Raw genomic sequence first — 16,837 nt, 5'->3', positions numbered from 1 at the left:
GGCCTCGGTGGACCGACCATCCCGGGACCAGGGAGGATGTCCGCCTCCGGCCCGCTCCCTCCCGCCGGGACCTTGGCTTCCTCCTTTCCCCGCCTCAGAGGCCCCCGGGGGGTGGGCCCCCGGGAGGTGCAGGCGCTCGTCCTGGAAGCCACCGCCAGGTTGCAAGGTCGCCCGGACCCCCGCAGGCTCCCTTTGCAGAGCAGAGCTGCGCGCCGCCGCTAGACCGCGGAGCTCCCGAGCGCGCCCGGCCCCGGGCTCGGGCTCGGGAGCAGGTGCCTCGCCGCGCAGACTCGCCGGGCGGGCGCGGGGACCGGCTCGGGCGCGGGGCGGGCGGGGCGGGCGGGGCGGGCAGGCGGCGCGCGTTCCCCGCCGGCCACACGGCCGCCTGGCGCCCGGCGAGGGGCGTGTGCGCGGCCCGGATCCCTGGGCCCCATGTTCACGGAGCTGAGGACCAAGCTGAGCCCCCCGCGAGGCCGCGCCGGGGCTGTGCGCGCCGGCTTCGGGGAGCGCCGGGATGTGGACGGTGAGCAGGGCTGACCACGGCGCGGGCGGGCGGCGGCTTGAGCCGAGGGGGGCCGCATCCTGGCCGATCGGGGTCCCTCGTGCCTTTGTCCTGATGGGGGGTGGCCTCGGGCCGGGGCATCAGCGCACCCTTGGCTTGGAGGAGGTTACGGCTGGGGCTCCTGCCCCCCGCTGGCCCACCCCGCGGTCACCTTTCCCTTTGCGCGCCCTTCCCTCCCCAGCTCCGCCGTGGGGCCGAGAGGAGCCGAGGCCACAGCTGGGCTTGGACGCCCCCGGCCCCGTTTCATGGTGGAATTCTGACGTTGGGGCTAAGAGGGAGGGACGGAACGACGGGCGGACAGACAGAAAGACGCAGATCGTTCCCCTAGCCTGGGCAGCAAATGGGCGGGGCCCGCTGGACCCCGACAGGTGCAGCGCGGCGGCGACGCCCACCTCGGCCAGAGCTTCACGCTCCTGCCCCTGCCCCTGTTCCTGCCCCTGCCTCTGCCCTTGTTCCTGCTCCTGCCCCTGCTCCTCCCCTCCCCCTGCTCCTGCCTCTGCTCCTGCCCCTGCCTCTGCCCTTGTTCCTGCTCCTGCCCCTGCTCCTCCCCTCCCCCTGCTCCTGCCCCTGCCTCTGCTCCTGCCCCTGTTCCTGCCCCTGCTCCTGCTCCTGCCCCTGTTCCTGCCCCTGCCTCCTTCCCCTGTTCCTGCCCCTGTTCCTGCCCCCTGTCCCTGCTCCTGCCCCCTGCCTCCTGCTCCTGCCCCCTGCCCCCTGCCCCTGCCCCTGCTCCTGCCTCTGCTCCTGCCCCTGAACCTGCCGCTGCCCCTGCTCCTGCCCCTGCCCCTGCCTCTGCCTCTGCCCCTGACCCGGCCAGCCCACTCCGCCAGGCCCTGCAAGGCGAGGCCGAGTGGCTCTGGAACCTGTGCCCTGAAAGATGCCAGCTTAGAATAAGTCTTTTTCCGTGATATCAGAAACCTCATCCAGGCAGGGACCGCACCAGGCACACCCTCTATTTGATCCTGGACCTCAAATTTAGAGTCACCTGGGGTCATCCAATTCCGAAAAGTTGCAAGTATGAAGACGGCGTGCTGAATCGGAGGAATCTGAAGGGCTAGAAGGGGGAAGTGATGGGTTTTCCCCATGGCTGAGAACTCCTGGGCACACAGCCAACCCCTCCCTGCCCTCAGCTGGGGGCACTGGGTTGTGTCCATGGAAGGCAGGGTCTCTCATTCTAGGGCTGAGAGCCAGGGAGGCGAGGGCCCTGGCCGAGAACCTGCTTCTGCCTGCCGAGTTGGGGCCTAGGTGCTGTAAAGATGAAGGCGAGCCTGGGCCCAGCTTCCTGTCTCTCCCCAGGGCTCTACTGGCTGTGGACACCACACAGAGCCTTTCTCCATCCACCCAGCCAGCCAGCCACAGTGTTCCTGGGCACCTGCTGTGTGCCCAGACCTGTGCAAGGGTCAGGAGGCCATTGTTAGGGTGTCTGCCCTCCCGTGACCTATGTGAGCAACGAGCCCAGGAAGGACAGCGAAACTAAAACTCGAGGAGTGTAATGAAGTCTGTGGAAAGAAAGCGCCAGGTGTCCCCGTGGCTCCCCGAGCTCATGGCTGGCCCCTGCACACCTGTACTGAGCAGCCCATGTCCGCTGGATGCCCACCCACGGGAGCTGTCCTGGGCCAAGGGCCCTGCGGCAGGTGGCAGAGCAGGGTTCCCGGGGTGGCTTGCCTGCAGTTCATTCAGGCTTCCCGCCGAGGGGTTGGCAGGTGAACACCACAGGGCAGGAGCCACGTCTCAAACGCCAGGTATGGCTGCAGAGTTGGGGTGCCATCAGTGGCGATGGCAGGCAGCATTCTCGGGGACGCCGTGACGCTGGGCCTCCCAGGACAGAGGGGCCGCAGCGTGCCCTGGTCTGGCTCAGTGTGTGTCAGCCTAGAGTGAGGGTGAGACGAGGCCTGTCTCAGGGTAGCTCCTCACCAGACTGTGAACCTTAGGCTCCCCGGTGGGCACACTGTCTCTCGAACCTATGCGGAACCCCTCGTGCTCCCTAAAGCACGGCCGGTGCGCCCAGAAGAGGAAGGATGCTCCCAGGCCATCAGCTTTGGGCTGGGCGGGCTACACAGGACCGTTCTTGCGCACTTCCTTCCTGTCCCTGGGGGCTTGGGGCCCCCCGATTGGGAAAAGGGGCCTCGTGTTCAAGGGAAGATGGGTTGAGCAGGGAGTTGGTTTGCAGAGAGACGATCCTCTGGCCCCGGCCCTGACCGCCCTGACCAGGCGCCCATGCCCCGCAGCCACTGCACACTTCAGCTTCTGCCGAACCCTCCTGGAGCACACGGTGTCCGCTGAGAGCATCCCCTGCCACCTGCCTCGGACGCCAGGCACCAGCCTCACATGGCACGACTCCCGTAGCCAGAGGGCCGCTGGTGGCCGGCCGGTCAAGCTCCTGCAGCAGCCTGGCACAGAGGCCCCCCAGGTACCCACCCGCCGTCCCCCCTCAGCCCCTGCCCTCCCACCACCTCACCGCACCCGGCACCCGTCTCCCCCGCAGGGCCGGATATACTCTGACCACTATGGCCTGTACCACACGAGTCCCTCCCTGGGCGGCCTGACGCGGCCTGTGGTCCTGTGGAGTCAGCAGGACGTGTGCAAGTGGCTCAAGAAGCACTGTCCCCACAACTACCTCGTCTACGTGGAGGCCTTCTCCCAGCACGCCATCACAGGTGCCCTTGGGGGCTGTGGCATGGGGGGGCATAAGGATCCCCTGGAGAGCCCCCCAGCCTGCCTTTGTCTCTCTTGCCGTCATTTGTCTCTCCTCGGTTTCCTCTTGGGCCAACCTCTCCTGCCAGGGCTCTCTCTCCGCAGTCTCCCCGGCGTGTTGCTCCTTTCTCGTGGCTTTTCTCTGCCCTCCCCTCTGCCTCTCACCCTCTTTCCCTCTCTAAATCCTGCTGTCTCCGCCTCTCCTTCTGTGTCCTTGAGTGTCTCTGTGTCCCCTTCCCGTTTCCCTCTCTCTGCCTCGGCTCTTAATGCCCCTTGGAGGTTGACCTTGGCTCAACCCCTCTCTGCTCAACCCCTGGCTCCCAGGCCGGGCGCTGCTGCGGCTGAACGGGGAGAAGCTGCAACGGATGGGGCTGGCGCAGGAGGCACAGCGACAAGAGGTGCTGCAGCAGGTGCTACGCCTGCAGGTGCGCGAGGAGGGGCGGAGCCTGCAGCTGCTCAGCCAAGGTCAGTGGGGGGAGCCAGGAGTGCCAGAGAGCTGGGAGTCTGGGCCACGAGCCCAAGGGTGGGGATGGGTGGGCTGACGTCAAGGGGGCAGCCGTAGGACTCTAGTCAGGGCCGTCTTGTGCCTGGGGCAGAGCAGAAGACGCCAGAAGTCACCCCTCCTCACCCCCATCCGCCCTATAGCCTCCTTTGGAAACGCGTCCTAGCTGCTGCCTGAAGCTTGAACCCCAGACCCCAGCACTGTGACCAGAGCCCGTGGCAAGGACGATGCAGGGCTGGCACACAGCCCCTCTCGGACCCCGCCAGAGGCTCCAGGGGCCGAGCCCAGCCCGATGGACAGGTGGGACCAGGATTGCCATCTCTGGTTGTGCATTCTGGGCTGTGAGCAGGTGGGGGCTGCTTGGGTGTGGCCCTTCCTCGCAGGACCTGAGCCCAGATCCACCCTCTGGTGCTGCTGGCAGCATGCGGGGCAGCCACCTGGAGCCAGAGCAGGTCTGGTTATCCCCCTAGACTCCCAGGGAGTCTGTTTATTATTTATATTCCCCTCACCCACACTCGTGTCTGTGCCCCCCATGCCTGCCGAGTCACGCTTCCTCTGGGCGTCCCGCCTCCGCCACGGCAAGAGGTCTGGGTCTGCCCATCTGTCCAGTTCTACACCCTCACCCGGCCCCTAGAGGATTGCTGGCCCAGGTGGGATACACTGTGGAGGCTCCCTTAGACGAGCGCCCTGCCCCCGCCCCCCCACAGTCCGCGGCATCAGCACCCACCTGACGTGCCACGCCACGCACTGTCTCGCGTTGTTTCTGAGACCCTCACCACACCCCCGTCCATTCCCAGGAACTGAAGCAAGAGAGGTCTGGGGATTGCTCAGGGGCCCGAGACCTAACGGCAGCATGAGGACCCGGGGATTAGGATTAGGCTCAGCCGCGTCTCCACCTTGGGTCTGGGAGTCCCGTTCCTGCTCCCCCCACATTCCTGGAGGCTGCCTCTGATGCATAGTTGGGGGCCTGTGTAGTCTCACCGCTCCTTTACCTGGAAAATCCTGTCCCGAGGGCTGCGCCCTTCACACCCACCCACCAGAGACCCAGCCAGCACCTGAGCAATGACCCCGTGGGCCACAGGGCCCAAGGCTTGGGACTGGGGCTGCCCAGCAGAGGCACAGTGAGGGGGTCCTGGCGGCCCCACCCGCTTGCTCCTCTGGCCTCCTACTCCTCTAGGATCTCTGAGTCTCAGGGACAGATGAGGCCGAGCCTCCAGCCTCTTCTCTGTGCCCTGAGCCAGCCTCTGGATGGGAGGTTGGTTGTTGCAGGTCCTGAGTGGACAGGACAACTGGCCTGGTGCCCCCTGCCTAATCCTGCTGGTGCAGACAGGAAGCCCCCGTGTCCTGTCTGGCCACACTGCCCGTCCCTGCCCACCTTGTGCCATCACAACGTTGTCTGTTCGGAGGGTCCTTCCTGTCACTGCCCCCACCTGCTCCCTCTCCTGTCTCCCCCCCCCATGCCCCCATGCTCTTGTCTTGTCTTTTTTGTTTGCGCTTTTTTATATTCTGACAAAAAGACCAGAAATAAACCTGGTTCTCAAGTGCCCCAAGTGTGTGTTTGGCTCTAGCCAACTGGGTGTTTGAGAGTGGGAAGAGCCCTGGGTGGGGGGGCCCAGGATGTGGGAGGAGGGGGCAGGGTGCCCAGCTCAGGTGCCTCCCCAGGGCCACTAGGGGGCAGTGGTGTCGCATCTTGACAGGGCACCTGTTCACCCCAGGACCAGGTGGGGACAGGAGGCAGAGGCTGGAATCCTGGGCTCAGCCCTGTGGACTGCACCCAGATGCACGGACACAGGTGCGTGACTTTCCCGGGGCTGCCTTCACAGAGGACCACAGCTGGGGAGCTCAGCACAACAGGAGCTGCTCTGGGTACAGTGACGCAGGCCGCCAGTCTGAGACCCAGCAGGGTCCCCCTCCCTCCTAGGGCACAGGGTAGGACCCTTCGGCACCTCCCCTAGCTTTCAGGGCCTCCAGGGGTCATGGCCCGTCACTCCATCCCAGCCTCGGCGGCCGCCTCACCTTCTCTGTCACATCTTCCTCTTACAAGGAAACTTGTCCCTGGGTTTAAGGCCCACCGGGACAATCCAGGAGGATCTTCTCAAGACCCTTACCTTAAGCAGATCTGAAAAGACCTTTTTTCCAAATAAGATCCCATTCGTGGGTTCCAGGGATTTGACGTGGCAATCCCGGAGGGCCCGCATTAATCCTGCTCCCGGCCCCCCGCAACAGGGTAATGTCCTGACATAAGAAACACACAGGACACGACAATGCCCTGACGCAGGCACCTGCACAGCAACCAGACGCACGGTAATACAGAGGCGTAAACTGACACAGCGATGCTGGTGTCCGGACCCACAGCAGCCAGACACACAGGAACACAGGGGCTGACTGCAGACGTGTTGTAGCCTGGACACACCTGCTAGGATCCAGATTTCTCTCCACCCACTCACACCTTGCATCTAGTCATCTGGATACTGACACACAGATAGGCATCTTTTCCCCCAGCACAGGACATACAGACATGCCCTGACATCAGATGCCCACGCAGGCCACGGCCTAGCACACATGGCCACTCAGGCATCAATGGACACTGAGGTGTCACACGCGTGGACATGCGGGCTTACATGGGGAAACATGACAGGCTTGTGTGCATCCCGTGCACTGACCTCTCCCCAAATCCTGCATGTCCTGTCCCCTGCATGGGCACGGTCAGTAAGGGAAGGACAGGACACTCCCTCTTCCTCCTGGGGTCACTCGGGCCTCTCCGTGGCTCTGATTCCCAGGGGAACTTCTAACCACTGATCCCTCCACGAGGGGGCTCCCACCCCTCCCTGTGAGCACTGGGCGCCACCCTGGAGAAGGGGCAGACCCCAACCGCAGCCCGGCTTCGGGCCCTACCCCAGGCTGCTGCAGGGCAGGCCTGGGAGGGGGAGGTGCGGGCGTGGGGGGTTGCGAGGGGGGGGGGGAGACGCACCTTGCAGGCATTTCCCAGCCAGAACCTCGTCCCCCGCCTGTCCCCCCGTCCTGGTACTGTCCCCCCGTCCTGGTACTGTCCCCCCGTCCTGGTACTGTCCCCCCGTCCTGGTAGCTTGCTGCCCCGGCGTGGGGAGGGGGGCGCGCTCGCAGGCGGGGCGGGACCGGGCGCAGGGGCCTGGCCGCGGGGGCGGGGGCCGGTCCCTTGGTCCCTTGGTCCCCGTGGCCCGCCCCCCCCCCACCCGGGGGCCCCCCCGCCCCCAGCGCGGCCACCGGCCCGGGGTCCAGGTCCCGCCCCGCGCGCAGCCGCCCGAGCCGGGCTCCCCGAGGCCGGCCGTCTCCGCGCCCGCAGCCCGGCGGCCCTGCGGTGCCTCAGTTTACCCCGCCGCCCGAGGGAGCCCCCGCGGGAGCCCCCCCGCTCCCGCCGCGCGGCCGCAGGAATACCGCGAGAGTTCGCCCCCTCCCCCCCACAGTAAAACTGTCAAAGGTGGGAGGGGCGGGAGCGCGCATGTGCGCAGCGCGGCGCGCAGCCTGCGCCGCCCGGACCCCGCGCCCCGCGCCCCGGCCCCGGCCCGGCCCCGGCCCCGCCGGCCGCCCGCTGGGCCCGCAGGTGAGCGCCCCCGCCCCGCCCGGCCCGGCCCGCGCCCGCCGCGCCCCGCCCCGCGCCGCGCCGCCCCCGCCCCCCGCCCCCCGCGCCCCGCCGCGCCCGGACCCCCGCCCCCCCGCGCCCCGCGCCCCGCCCGCGCCGCGCGCCCGCCTCCTCCTTCTCCAGAAAAAGTCGCCATTTTGGTTCAGTGCCTTCGCCCCCTCCCCCCGGCGGCGAGCGGCCTCTCGGGGCCCGGCCGGCCCGCGCCCAGGTGACAGGTGGGTGGCGAGGCTGCGGGTGCGCGCGCCCGGCCCCCCCGTCCCGCCCCTGCGACCCCGCCGGGCGCCCCGTCCGCCGCGGCCGCGGGGCCTGAGCCTGCGGGTGCCTGCCGGGCCCCCACCCGCCGCCGGCCGCAGCGACGTTGGAAAGTGGGTCCCGGGCCGAGGCCGGGGGCGGGGGCGCGGGCGGGGGCGGGGGGCTCCTCCCGGAGTTGAGAGAAGTTGGCTGAGGCCCCGCAGACGCGCACCTTCCCGGGCTCAGGACCGGGCACCCCCTTGGCAAGGGGCAGTGACCTCGCGCGCCCCGACTCGGCGCCTGGGCCCCCGCGGTCGCCCCCGCCAGAGGAGGGGCCACCTGCCGGCCCAGCTGCCCCCACGCGCCCCCCGCGGCCCTGGGCGTCCCTGTGGAAGGATCCAGCGGGGCTGAGTGTCCAGTCCCTCTCCCCAGCCCCCAGGGTGCGGGCCCCAGCAGCAGGTCCGTGCAGGCCCAGCCTCGGTGGCGGGTGGTCTCTGGAGGAGGTACTGGTGGGCCTGTAGGTGGGGGCACAGAGGCTTTGCAGGGTGCAGGTGGGGAGGCGGTGGGTGAGCCTGGCGGAGGGCGGCTGGGGGCCTCCTGCGGAGACGGGGCTGAGAAGAGGGTCACCCGGGGTGGCTCGCGGCCAGAGGCTCTAGGGCCCTCCATCCCGGATCTGCCCACCTCGACCATCTTCCACCTGTGTTCCGAAGAGAAGGATCCGGGGTACCCACCCCGGTGGGGTGGCATTGCCTTTGGCCTGGGTGGGGCTGTGGAGAAAGGTGTCCCAAGGTGCTGGGCCAGCACAGCCTGTGAGCCAGCAGCCGTGCCGGTGTCATCATCGGCCCTTGGGACGCATGCTGTTGACCTCTTTCCTCCCGAGCGCTCCACCTCTCTGGGGGCCGCGCCTAGCCCAGTAGCAGGTGTGATTCTTGGCGCTCTCTGGGACTGTTGTGTGCGGACAGAGGAAGTCTGTAGGAGCCGGTGAGGGTTTCAGGACAGGGTGAGGTGCTTCCAAGATGATTGTATCTTCTGGATAATCCAAGGGGACCTCAGCTGGGCAGTCCCTCCCCTAAACCCCTAAACCAGAAGTCTCCGTCGCCGCCTTTCCCATGTGGCTAAATACAGAGGCAGGCAGGCTTTCCTGTCCTGAGCCTGAGAGGGGCCTGTCTGGGGACGGGGCTCAGGCCCAGCCCATTTCAAGTCCTGAGCCAGGCCTGGTAGGCCTCACGGGTCTGTCTGTTTGCTTTGCAGAGATGACTGATCCCTTCTGCGTTGGAGGAGGCCGCCGGCTCCCGGGGTCTACCAAGAGTGGACCTGGGAAGGATGGCGGCCGGAATGAGGTCCGACTTCCTGTGCTGCACGACCCACCAAAGTTGGGTAAGAGGGGTCAGGCCAAGGTCAACTCCAGGTGGCCACAGGCAGCCACTCCTCCCGCCTCCCCCGTGGGCCAGACCCTCGGTACCCAGCTGGGCCGCCTGGGCTCTTGAGAGCCGTTCCAGGGTGGGGGCAGCCTGGCAGCCCGGATTCTTACCCTGTGCCAACCGCAGTCTCCCACTCCCCACGCTTCACTCTGAGGGAAGCAGGGCTCACTCCAGTCCTGACCAGCCCCCCAGGAGGCAGGCGAGACTGTGGGAAGCACAGCGTCCGCATCTTGGCGTACCATCTGTTGCAGGGATGCCAGTGGTCCGGGGTGGGCCGACGGTGCCCAGCCAGGCCGCACTCTGCTTTGATCCCGGAAGTCCAGCCAGTGACAGGACGGAAGGGAAGAAGAAGGGGCGTCCGAAAGCTGAGAACCAGGCCCTGCGAGACATTCCTGTGAGCTCCCCGAAGGCTGGGGTGGGACTCCTGCTGGGGTCTGCCTGTGAAGACCTTGCCCTGTCTTTGCTGGCTTGCCGTGCAGCCAGCACCAAGCTCTCTCAGCCTGCGTCACGGGGTCGCTCCATGCTCTAAGGCTTCCTGGTGTGGCCTGGGACCTGGTGCACCGCGTTTGTGGGGCTTCTCGAGCAGGTCTAGGATGCCGTCGCCGCCTGAGGTGGCCTGCATCCTGCTGCAGTCCTGAAGTGGAAGGGCTTCTGCAAGCCTGCCTGCCCTGCAGGCCTGGGGAGGGTGCTGAGTCTGGGGCTGGGCTTGGCAGAGGCCCAGCTGGCCAGGGGTCAGCAGTGTCACCTTTTTCATGCCCAGCTCTCCCTGATGAACCAGTGGAAAGATGAATTCAAGGCACACTCAAGGGTAAAGTGTCCAAACTCAGGGTGCTGGTTGGAATTCCCCAGTATCTACGGGCTCAAGTACCATTACCAGCGGTGCCAAGGGGTAAGGGGCCGTGGGGCAGGGAGGAGGAGGTCTGGGGCCCATCCCGCCCCACCTGCCTTCCTCACGCCCACCGTGTCCCCTCAGGGCGCCATCCCAGAAAGGCTGACCTTTCCCTGCCCCTTCTGTGAGGCCGCTTTCACCTCCAAGACCCAGCTGGAGAAGCACCGCATTTGGAACCACATGGACCGACCCGTGCCTGCCCCCAAGCCTGGGCCGGTCAGCCGGCCGGTCACTATCAGCCGCCCCGTTGGGGTCAGCAAGCCCATCGGAGTGAGCAAACCTGTCACTATTGGCAAACCTGTGGGTGTCAGCAAACCCATCGGCATCAGCAAGCCAGTGACAGTCAGCAGGCCTGTGCCGGTCACCAAGCCAGTGCCGGTCAGCAGGCCTGTGCCAGTCACCAAGGCGGTCACGGTGAGCAGGCCTGTGCCGGTCACCAAGCCCATACCAGTCACCAAGTCTGTGCCGGTCACCAAACCTGTGCCGGTCACCAAGCCAGTGACTCTCAATAAGGCAGTGCCAGTCACCAAGTCTGTGTCGGTTACCAAACCGGTGACCGTCAACAAACCGGTGCCGATGACAAAGCTTGTGACAGTTACGAAAGCCGTCCCAGTCACGAAGCCGGTGACGGTCAGCAGGCCCATTGTGGTCAGTAAGCCGGTGACGGTCAGCAGGCCCATTGCCATCAGCAGACACACACCACCTTGCAAAATGGTGCTGCTGACCAAGTCTGAGAACAAAACTCCTCGTACCACAGGGAGGAGCAGCGGTAAGAAAAGGTATGGGGTGTCCCTCGGGGTTGGAGGTGGCAACAGGGCCCAAAGGGGGCCCTCCCGCCCCTCACCTGCCTGCTCCCCGCAGGGCAGCGGACAGCCTGGACACGTGCCCCATCCTGCCAAAGCAGGCGAGGCCGGAGAACGGGGAGTACGGCCCCTCCACCACGGGCCACAGCTCGGCCTTCCAGCTGAGCGCAGACCCCGGCGGCAGCCCCCTCTCCCTGGGCAGCAGGCCCTTGGGGAGCAAGGAGGGCCTGAGGGCCACGGGCCCCGTGTCCCCACCTGACGAGGGAGCAGAGCGTATAAAGCACAGTAAGAGGAGAGCGGGGGGGGCAGGGGCCGGGGTGGGGAGGCCTGGTGCCGGCCTCCCGATGGTTATTTGACCAGAATCTCAATTTCGACCCCTGTTTTCTCTCCCCCGAGTCAGGAAGGAAACAGAAAACACCCAAGAAGTTTACAGGGGAGCAGCCGTCCATCTCAGGGACCTTCGGACTCAAAGGTAGGGCCCTAGTCCCTGGGTGTCGGGCCGCGTGCGTGCACAGGTGTGCCCGCAGCCCTGGCTCACAGCCGCCCTGTCCTGTGTGCTCGCAGGCCTGGCCAAGGCAGAGGACAAATCCCGCATGCACCGTGCCAAAAAGCCGGAGGGGCCGGGCCCCGAGGACGTGCGGAAGAAGGTGCTGGCTCCCGCCAGCACTGTCAGCAAGGAAGCGCCGGCCCCCGCGGCCCACACAGCTCCAGGTGGGGGGCCGGCCGCGAGGCGGGGCCCAGGACAGACGTCAGCTCTGGGGCGGATCCTGGACCACAGGGACTGGGGGCTGAGCGTGGACCGTGGGTCCTGTGCTTGGCATCCAGGGCGTCCGGGAGCCCCCACCAGCCCCTGAGGCCCTGGCCCTGCCCCACAGGTGGCCCCGAGGAGCAGTGGCAGCGGGCCATCCACGAACGGGGGGAGGCCGTCTGCCCCACCTGCAACGTGGTCACCCGAAAGACCCTCGTGGGGCTCAAGAAGCACATGGAGGTTTGTCAGAAGGTAAGGCTGCCCCGGGGTCCCAGGCGGGGGGTGCCCAGGGTCAGCGTCTCACGGCAGGGACGCGTGTGCAGCTGCAGGACGCTCTCAAGTGCCAGCACTGTCGGAAACAGTTCAAATCCAAGGCGGGACTCAACTACCACACCATGGCTGAACACAGCGCCAAGGTACGCCCAGACCCACTGACCCCTGCCTCCTAGTCCGTCCCCCCACCCTCCCTCCCTTGACCACTGACCTTTCATCGCCACGTGGCAGCAGAGCTCGCTGGCTTCCGTGGTGACCTTGGACATCTCAGGCCCTGACCCCGGGGCAGGGGCCGGGGCCCTGTGGTGGTGGGGATACTAAGGCTGGGCCTGCCCCCCAGCCCTCTGACGCTGAGGCCTCGGAGGGGAGTGAACAGGAGGAGCGGGAGCGGCTGCGCAAGGTGCTGAAGCAGATGGGGAGGCTGCGCTGCCCCCAGGAGGTCAGTGGGACGGCCGGGGGCGGGGCTCGCGTGGGATGAGCCGCAGCAGCCCCCCGGCTGGCCACTCACCCAAGCCCGACCCCAGGGCTGCGGGGCCGCCTTCTCCAGCCTCATGGGCTACCAGTACCACCAGCGACGCTGTGGGAAGCCTCCCTGTGAGGTGGACAGCCCCTCCTTCCCCTGCACCCACTGCGGAAAGACTTACCGCTCCAAGGCCGGACACGACTACCACATGCGCTCGGAGCACACGGCCCCGGTGAGCAGCCTGGGGCCTGGGTCCTCCTGTCCCTTGGGCCCAAGCCTGTGTGTCTCGTGCCACCTGCCGTGCGCACTCTCCCTTCCTGGGGGCCACGGGCGTGGGGACTCGGGAGCCTGGGACCCCGGGGCCTCTGTGTTTGCGCCTCGCGGCCCATGCCCTTGTGCCTGTGCGCCTGCGCTCCATGCCCCGTGGCCCCTGCTGCTCACCCTGGCCCCTCTGCTCTGCAGCCACCCGAGGAGCCTGAAGACAAGCCCCCCGAAACGGAGGACCTGCTGGGGGTTGAGCGGACTCCCAGTGGCCGCATCCGCCGCACGTCGGCCCAGGTGGCCGTGTTCCACCTTCAGGAGATTGCAGAGGATGAACTGGCTCGAGACTGGACTAAGCGGCGGGTGAAGGATGACCTGGTACCCGAGACTGCCCGGGTGAGCTGCCGCCGGGTCCCCGACTCCCGTGTCTGAGCAGGACGTGGTTTAGCTCAGGGTCTCCCCTGTGATGGCCCTGCCCCTGTGACCTGGGCCGTTGGCTGACCTTCCAGGTCCAAATCCCCATTTGCGGAGGGCACAGCCGAGGTGCTCAGAGCCGCTGGGGCTATCCGGCCTCAGCTCTGACCTGGCGCTCGGGGCCCCCGTTACACAGGCCCACGGGGCTCACGCTGGTGTGCGTCTGTTCTTGTAGCTCAACTACACTCGGCCAGGCCTCCCCACGCTCAACCCCCAGCTTCTGGAAGCATGGAAGAATGAAGTCAAGGAGAAAGGCCATGTCAACTGCCCCAATGATGTGAGTTTTGGGGTGGGCTGGTGGGGCGGTGTGAGGGCACTGGGATTCAAGGACAGAGAGCCCAGGTGTGACCCTGGGTGGGAGGAGGCTTCCAAGTGACCAGCTCACCTGTGACCTGCAGGGCCCTTAGATGGAACCCCATGACCTTAGCCCTAGAGGTCCAGCCTGCCCACAGCTCAGGCTTCCTGGGGCCGAGCCCTGCACTTAGCCCAGAGAAGCCCCACATCCCCCCGGGTGAGGGGTGCGTGTGCATTCGTGCGGGGGCATCTCCTGGGAGGCGCTCTCCCATGGCTGCCTCCTGTCCCCAGTGCTGTGAAGCCATCTACTCCAGTGTGTCCGGCCTTAAGGCTCATCTCGCCAGCTGCAGCAAGGTCAGTGCCCTGGCCCGTTCCCGTGGTGGGTTGGGTGCTCGGCACTCCTAGCCAACCCCTAGAGGTCCCCACACATTGGATGTGTGACCCTACCCCCGTGGGGCAGCCTCCTCCATGAGCCCAGGGACCGCCCAGCGCCTGGTGGCCAGCCCTGCCCAGGACACTCCCGCTCAAAGTTGTTCCGTCCACAGGGGCTCCTTGTCCATGTGGGTGTGAGCACTAACTTGGGCTTGGGGTGAGGGGCTGTGCCCTGGAGCACTTGCCTCTTCTCATTCTCTCCTTATCCGTCACCTTTCCTTAGTGGTGGCAACTCAGAGGTCCTGCCACAGAGAAGCTGTGTGGGTCCTTGAAGCCCATCCCCATGAGCTGTGGCTTCCCTGACCCTATAGCTACACAGGTGCAGGAGGAGGGGCAGGTGCCCTGGTTGGGTCTGATGCTTCTGGTCCTGCAAGGATTGGGGGTGGGGTCCAATGTCTGGTGGCCGGCCTGGCCCATGCTTTGCAGGGAGACCACCTGGTGGGGAAGTATTGCTGTCTGCTGTGCCCGAAGGAGTTCAGCTCTGAGAGTGGCGTCAAATATCACATCCTCAAGACCCATGCGGAGGTGGGATGGGCTGGGGGCCTTGCTGGGCCTGGGGCAGACGGGCTGACCTCACAGCGGGGAATGGGCCAGGGTGGGAGTGGCGGAGTAGTCACTTGTGTGGCCTTTGAGGGAGCAGCCAAGGTTAGGAGAGCTGGTGGTTTCCCTTGAGAGCGGCTGCTGGCTTCCCTGGAGGAGCAGAGAAGCCTGGGTGCCCTACCCCCGTGCCCTGCCCGGGCGGCACGCTTCACGTGGGTGCCCTGTCGCTCAGCCGCCTGAGCCACCTGCCTGGCCCCAGGACTCAGCACTCTCCTGTCCCCGGGTCTTCATTGTGGTTTCTTTCCTTTCCAGAACTGGTTTCGAACTTCTGCAGACCCACTTCCCAAACATAGGAGCCAGGACTCGCTGGCACCCAAGAAGGAGGAGAAGAAGAGCCTGGCGGGTGGGAAGAAGCGAGGCCGAAAGCCCAAGGAGCGGACCCCTGAGGAGCCTGCACCCAAGATGCCCCCCCGTCGGGATGACTGGCCCCCAGGAGGCAGAGACAAGGGGGCGCGGGGCTCCACTGGCCGGAAGGCGGGAGCCAGCAAGGCTCCTGAGAAGTGAGCGTGGTGGCTGGCAGGTGGGTGGGGCCCGGTCCCCACGCTGGACGCCAGGTCCACTGCTGAGGGGGGTAGCTGGCTCCAGGACCTCCTGCCCTCTGGGTCTCCACCCCGCACCCACCTGTTCACCTGCCCGGTGGAGGCAGCCAGCCCCTCTCTCTTTCCCGAGGATGGCCCTTCCCCCGTGCAGGCTGTGTAGGGCACACGTGGCGGGGTCCCTTAGGGGAGGGCCCGTGGCAGCCACAGAAGTGCAATAGCGTGGAGGGGCGCTCACGGGCTCGGCAGGGTCTGGGGCCCTGGACGGGCAGGAGGAGGGTCTGCAGCCCAGGCCTCGGTGCCGCAGGGCAGCGCAGGGCGGGCAGGTGGCCTTCACCGTGTGAGCTCCGTGCCCCGTCTGCTTTCTCAGGCCCAAGGCTTGGGGGGTCCTTGGTGACCCGCGGTTCTGGGCTGATGAGGGCACCTGAGCAGCCTCACCTCTCCACCCGACACTGGACCCCAGCACCCCCAGCTACCTCCCAGGACAGGCCCCGAGGCTGACTGCTGCCGTGCTGACCTGACGGCCTGCCCCACCGTGGCCTCCCTCGTCCTTCCGCCTCCGGTTCCTCTGCTTCTGTTCTCTACCTCTCCAGGCCCTCCCCCTACCTGTGCAACCCCTGCTGCGCTTGGGCTCCCGCCCGCTGGCCCCTGGGCACCATGCTGGGTGGGGGTGGCCCTGTTAGCAGGGCACTCCGCCATCCCACGCCCGTGGGTGCTCCCTGCCTGGGACAGGGGGAGGGTCCTGCCCTCACCTGCAGGGCTGCAGGAGGGGGGCCGGGGGCCATGTGGAACACAGCTTTGCTCCCAGTCTCTGGCTTTGCTGCCACCACGGGTCTGGGTCGGGGCAGCCCAGTGGGTTGGGGATGGGCTAGTCTAGGCTCCGGGGTCCACCTGGGGCCCACAGGCATGTGGGGTGTGGACCTGGGGCCCAGCTCCGAGGAGTAACCCTGTGGAATCAGCCTTCCGTGTGCTGGGCTGGGTTGGCTTGTGGCTGAGCTCCCGTGGGAGCCCCCTCCCCCGTTTTACCTGCCCTTTTGTTTCTGGTTGTGTGGTCTCCTGATCTGAGAGCTGAAGGCCAGAGAGGGGGCCTGGCCGAGGTCACGTTGTGTTGGTGGCAGCTCTGTGTTGGGCCCCGAAGGGGATGGCTGGGTCTGCAGGTTGACCAGGGTTCGGGCTGGAGTTCAGGGCACCCAGGGGAGGTGGCCGCACTGCCTCTGGTCGCCTCCCGGGGCCCCGCCTTCCGACTTTGGCAATGTGGGGAGGACGACGATGCTCAGAGCCACTGGGTTTGGACAGAGGCTGGTTCCCACTGGGGGGTGGGGGGCTGAGGGCTCGGCCTTGCCGATCCTGGACGATGTGAATTTTGATATTTGCCCGTGTGCGTGTGTCTCCTGGGTGTAGTGGATGCCAGTCTTGTTGCTGTGACAAGTAACAACCTTTTTTTTATTCTGTTTTTTATACAAAAACACAACAATCTGACATTTTGGTGCTAAGGGTTTCCTGGTGCCGACGGTGGATCTGGGGGCTGAAGGGGTGTCCCTCCCCTGCTCAGGGAGGCAGTGCTGACTGGGCACCTCTCTGCCCTCCCCCCTCCCGCCCCCCAGCGCCCGTCCTCATCTAGTCCCAGGAGAGGAGGGGCTCCACGTCGGGTCGGCTCCCCTGGTCCTGCAGTAGGGAGACAGCGCCCAGGGGGGCCTTGGGACTCGTCACGCTGTGTGTCTCCAGCTTCTTCCTTCGGCCAAAAGGCTCTGAGTTGGGCAACCCTGGCCTCATGTGTGGGGAGAGGGTGCCAGAGACATGGCCGACCCCAGTCACACACACCTGGATTTGGTGGAAGGGTGGGTGGAGGCATGGGCAGAAGGGGGTGATCCAGTGTCACAGGTCAAGGGAGGGCAGCGGGGGCAGGGCTTCGGACTGCGTGGGCAGAAGGATTTTCTTTTCCGTGTTCTGGGTGTCGTTTGGTATACAGCTGGTGGAGGCAGAGGTGCAGTCAGGCAGCTGCTGCAGGGGCAGGGAGGGGATGCAGGTGCTGGCAGGA

General features: G+C 66.5%; 3 protein-coding genes across 13 annotated transcripts in view; 2 read left to right on the top strand and 1 right to left on the bottom strand.

The window, feature by feature from the left end:
* PRPF6 (pre-mRNA processing factor 6) overlaps positions 1-2,250 on the bottom strand; it is a 44,106-nt gene extending 41,856 nt beyond the window's left edge. Inside the window, exons 1-2 of one of the 3 annotated variants that reach the window (XM_077873975.1) lie at positions 2,225-2,250; positions 1,545-1,613 (exon numbers count right to left, since the gene is read on the bottom strand). In XM_077873975.1, coding sequence (XP_077730101.1) covers positions 1,545-1,613; positions 2,225-2,235 — 80 coding nt within the window. In that variant the 5' untranslated portion in view covers positions 2,236-2,250. Of the gene's footprint in view, positions 1-1,544; positions 1,748-2,224 lie in introns of those variants that run through there. The other 2 variants (XM_077873977.1, XM_077873974.1) reach the window with 2 other exon arrangements.
* SAMD10 (sterile alpha motif domain containing 10) lies at positions 358-5,547 on the top strand. 4 transcript variants are annotated; one of them, XM_077874026.1, is made up of 5 exons: positions 358-523; positions 2,788-2,969; positions 3,045-3,216; positions 3,578-3,718; positions 3,899-5,299. In XM_077874026.1, exons 1-5 carry the CDS (start codon positions 433-435, stop codon positions 3,919-3,921), a joined length of 609 nt encoding a protein of 202 aa, XP_077730152.1. In that variant the 5' UTR covers positions 358-432; the 3' UTR covers positions 3,922-5,299. The 4 variants fall into 4 exon arrangements, 3 of the variants coding, with proteins under 3 accessions (XP_077730152.1, XP_077730150.1, XP_077730149.1); XR_013365639.1 differs by lacking the exon at positions 358-523 and adding an exon at positions 5,471-5,547 and having other exon boundaries at positions 1,315-2,969; positions 3,578-3,678; positions 3,899-4,055; XM_077874024.1 differs by lacking the exon at positions 358-523 and having other exon boundaries at positions 1,316-2,969; positions 3,578-3,678.
* ZNF512B (zinc finger protein 512B) lies at positions 5,496-16,278 on the top strand. Of its 6 annotated transcripts, none has more exons than XM_077873980.1 (18): positions 5,496-5,547; positions 8,857-8,982; positions 9,278-9,420; positions 9,787-9,915; positions 10,000-10,694; positions 10,777-11,003; positions 11,115-11,190; positions 11,283-11,429; positions 11,544-11,718; positions 11,790-11,882; positions 12,080-12,178; positions 12,264-12,434; positions 12,665-12,859; positions 13,113-13,214; positions 13,523-13,585; positions 14,090-14,188; positions 14,516-14,763; positions 15,170-16,278. In XM_077873980.1, exons 2-18 carry the CDS (start codon positions 8,859-8,861, stop codon positions 15,225-15,227), a joined length of 2,844 nt encoding a protein of 947 aa, XP_077730106.1. In that variant the 5' UTR covers positions 5,496-5,547; positions 8,857-8,858; the 3' UTR covers positions 15,228-16,278. The 6 variants fall into 6 exon arrangements, with proteins under 6 accessions (XP_077730106.1, XP_077730108.1, XP_077730107.1 ...); XM_077873982.1 differs by having other exon boundaries at positions 5,500-5,547; positions 14,516-14,783; XM_077873981.1 differs by having other exon boundaries at positions 5,523-5,547; positions 11,119-11,190; positions 11,594-11,718.
* The last annotated feature ends 559 nt before the right edge of the window (positions 16,279-16,837 follow it).

This window comes from Canis aureus, chromosome 26 (assembly GCF_053574225.1).
Source record: "Canis aureus isolate CA01 chromosome 26, VMU_Caureus_v.1.0, whole genome shotgun sequence".
In the NCBI taxonomy this organism is placed as follows: domain Eukaryota; kingdom Metazoa; phylum Chordata; class Mammalia; order Carnivora; family Canidae; genus Canis; species Canis aureus.
This window is presented reverse-complemented; position numbering and strand designations above follow the sequence as displayed.

What these genes read in the sequence shown, in the direction of transcription:
- SAMD10 (XM_077874024.1), top strand. Translation starts at nt 2,523, where the DNA reads ATGCGGAACCCCTCGTGCTCCCTAAAGCACGGCCGGTGCGCCCAGAAG. An exon ending in CTGGCACAGAGGCCCCCCAG is followed by an intron (nt 2,970 to 3,044) that starts GTACCCACCCGC and finishes TCTCCCCCGCAG; the next exon opens with GGCCGGATATACTCTGACCA. An exon ending in AGCAGGTGCTACGCCTGCAG is followed by an intron (nt 3,679 to 3,898) that starts GTGCGCGAGGAG and finishes TCCGCCCTATAG; the next exon opens with CCTCCTTTGGAAACGCGTCC.
- ZNF512B (XM_077873980.1), top strand. Translation starts at nt 8,859, where the DNA reads ATGACTGATCCCTTCTGCGTTGGAGGAGGCCGCCGGCTCCCGGGGTCT. An exon ending in GCTCGGAGCACACGGCCCCG is followed by an intron (nt 12,435 to 12,664) that starts GTGAGCAGCCTG and finishes TCTGCTCTGCAG; the next exon opens with CCACCCGAGGAGCCTGAAGA. An exon ending in GCCAGCAAGGCTCCTGAGAA is followed by an intron (nt 14,764 to 15,169) that starts GTGAGCGTGGTG and finishes CTGCTTTCTCAG; the next exon opens with GCCCAAGGCTTGGGGGGTCC.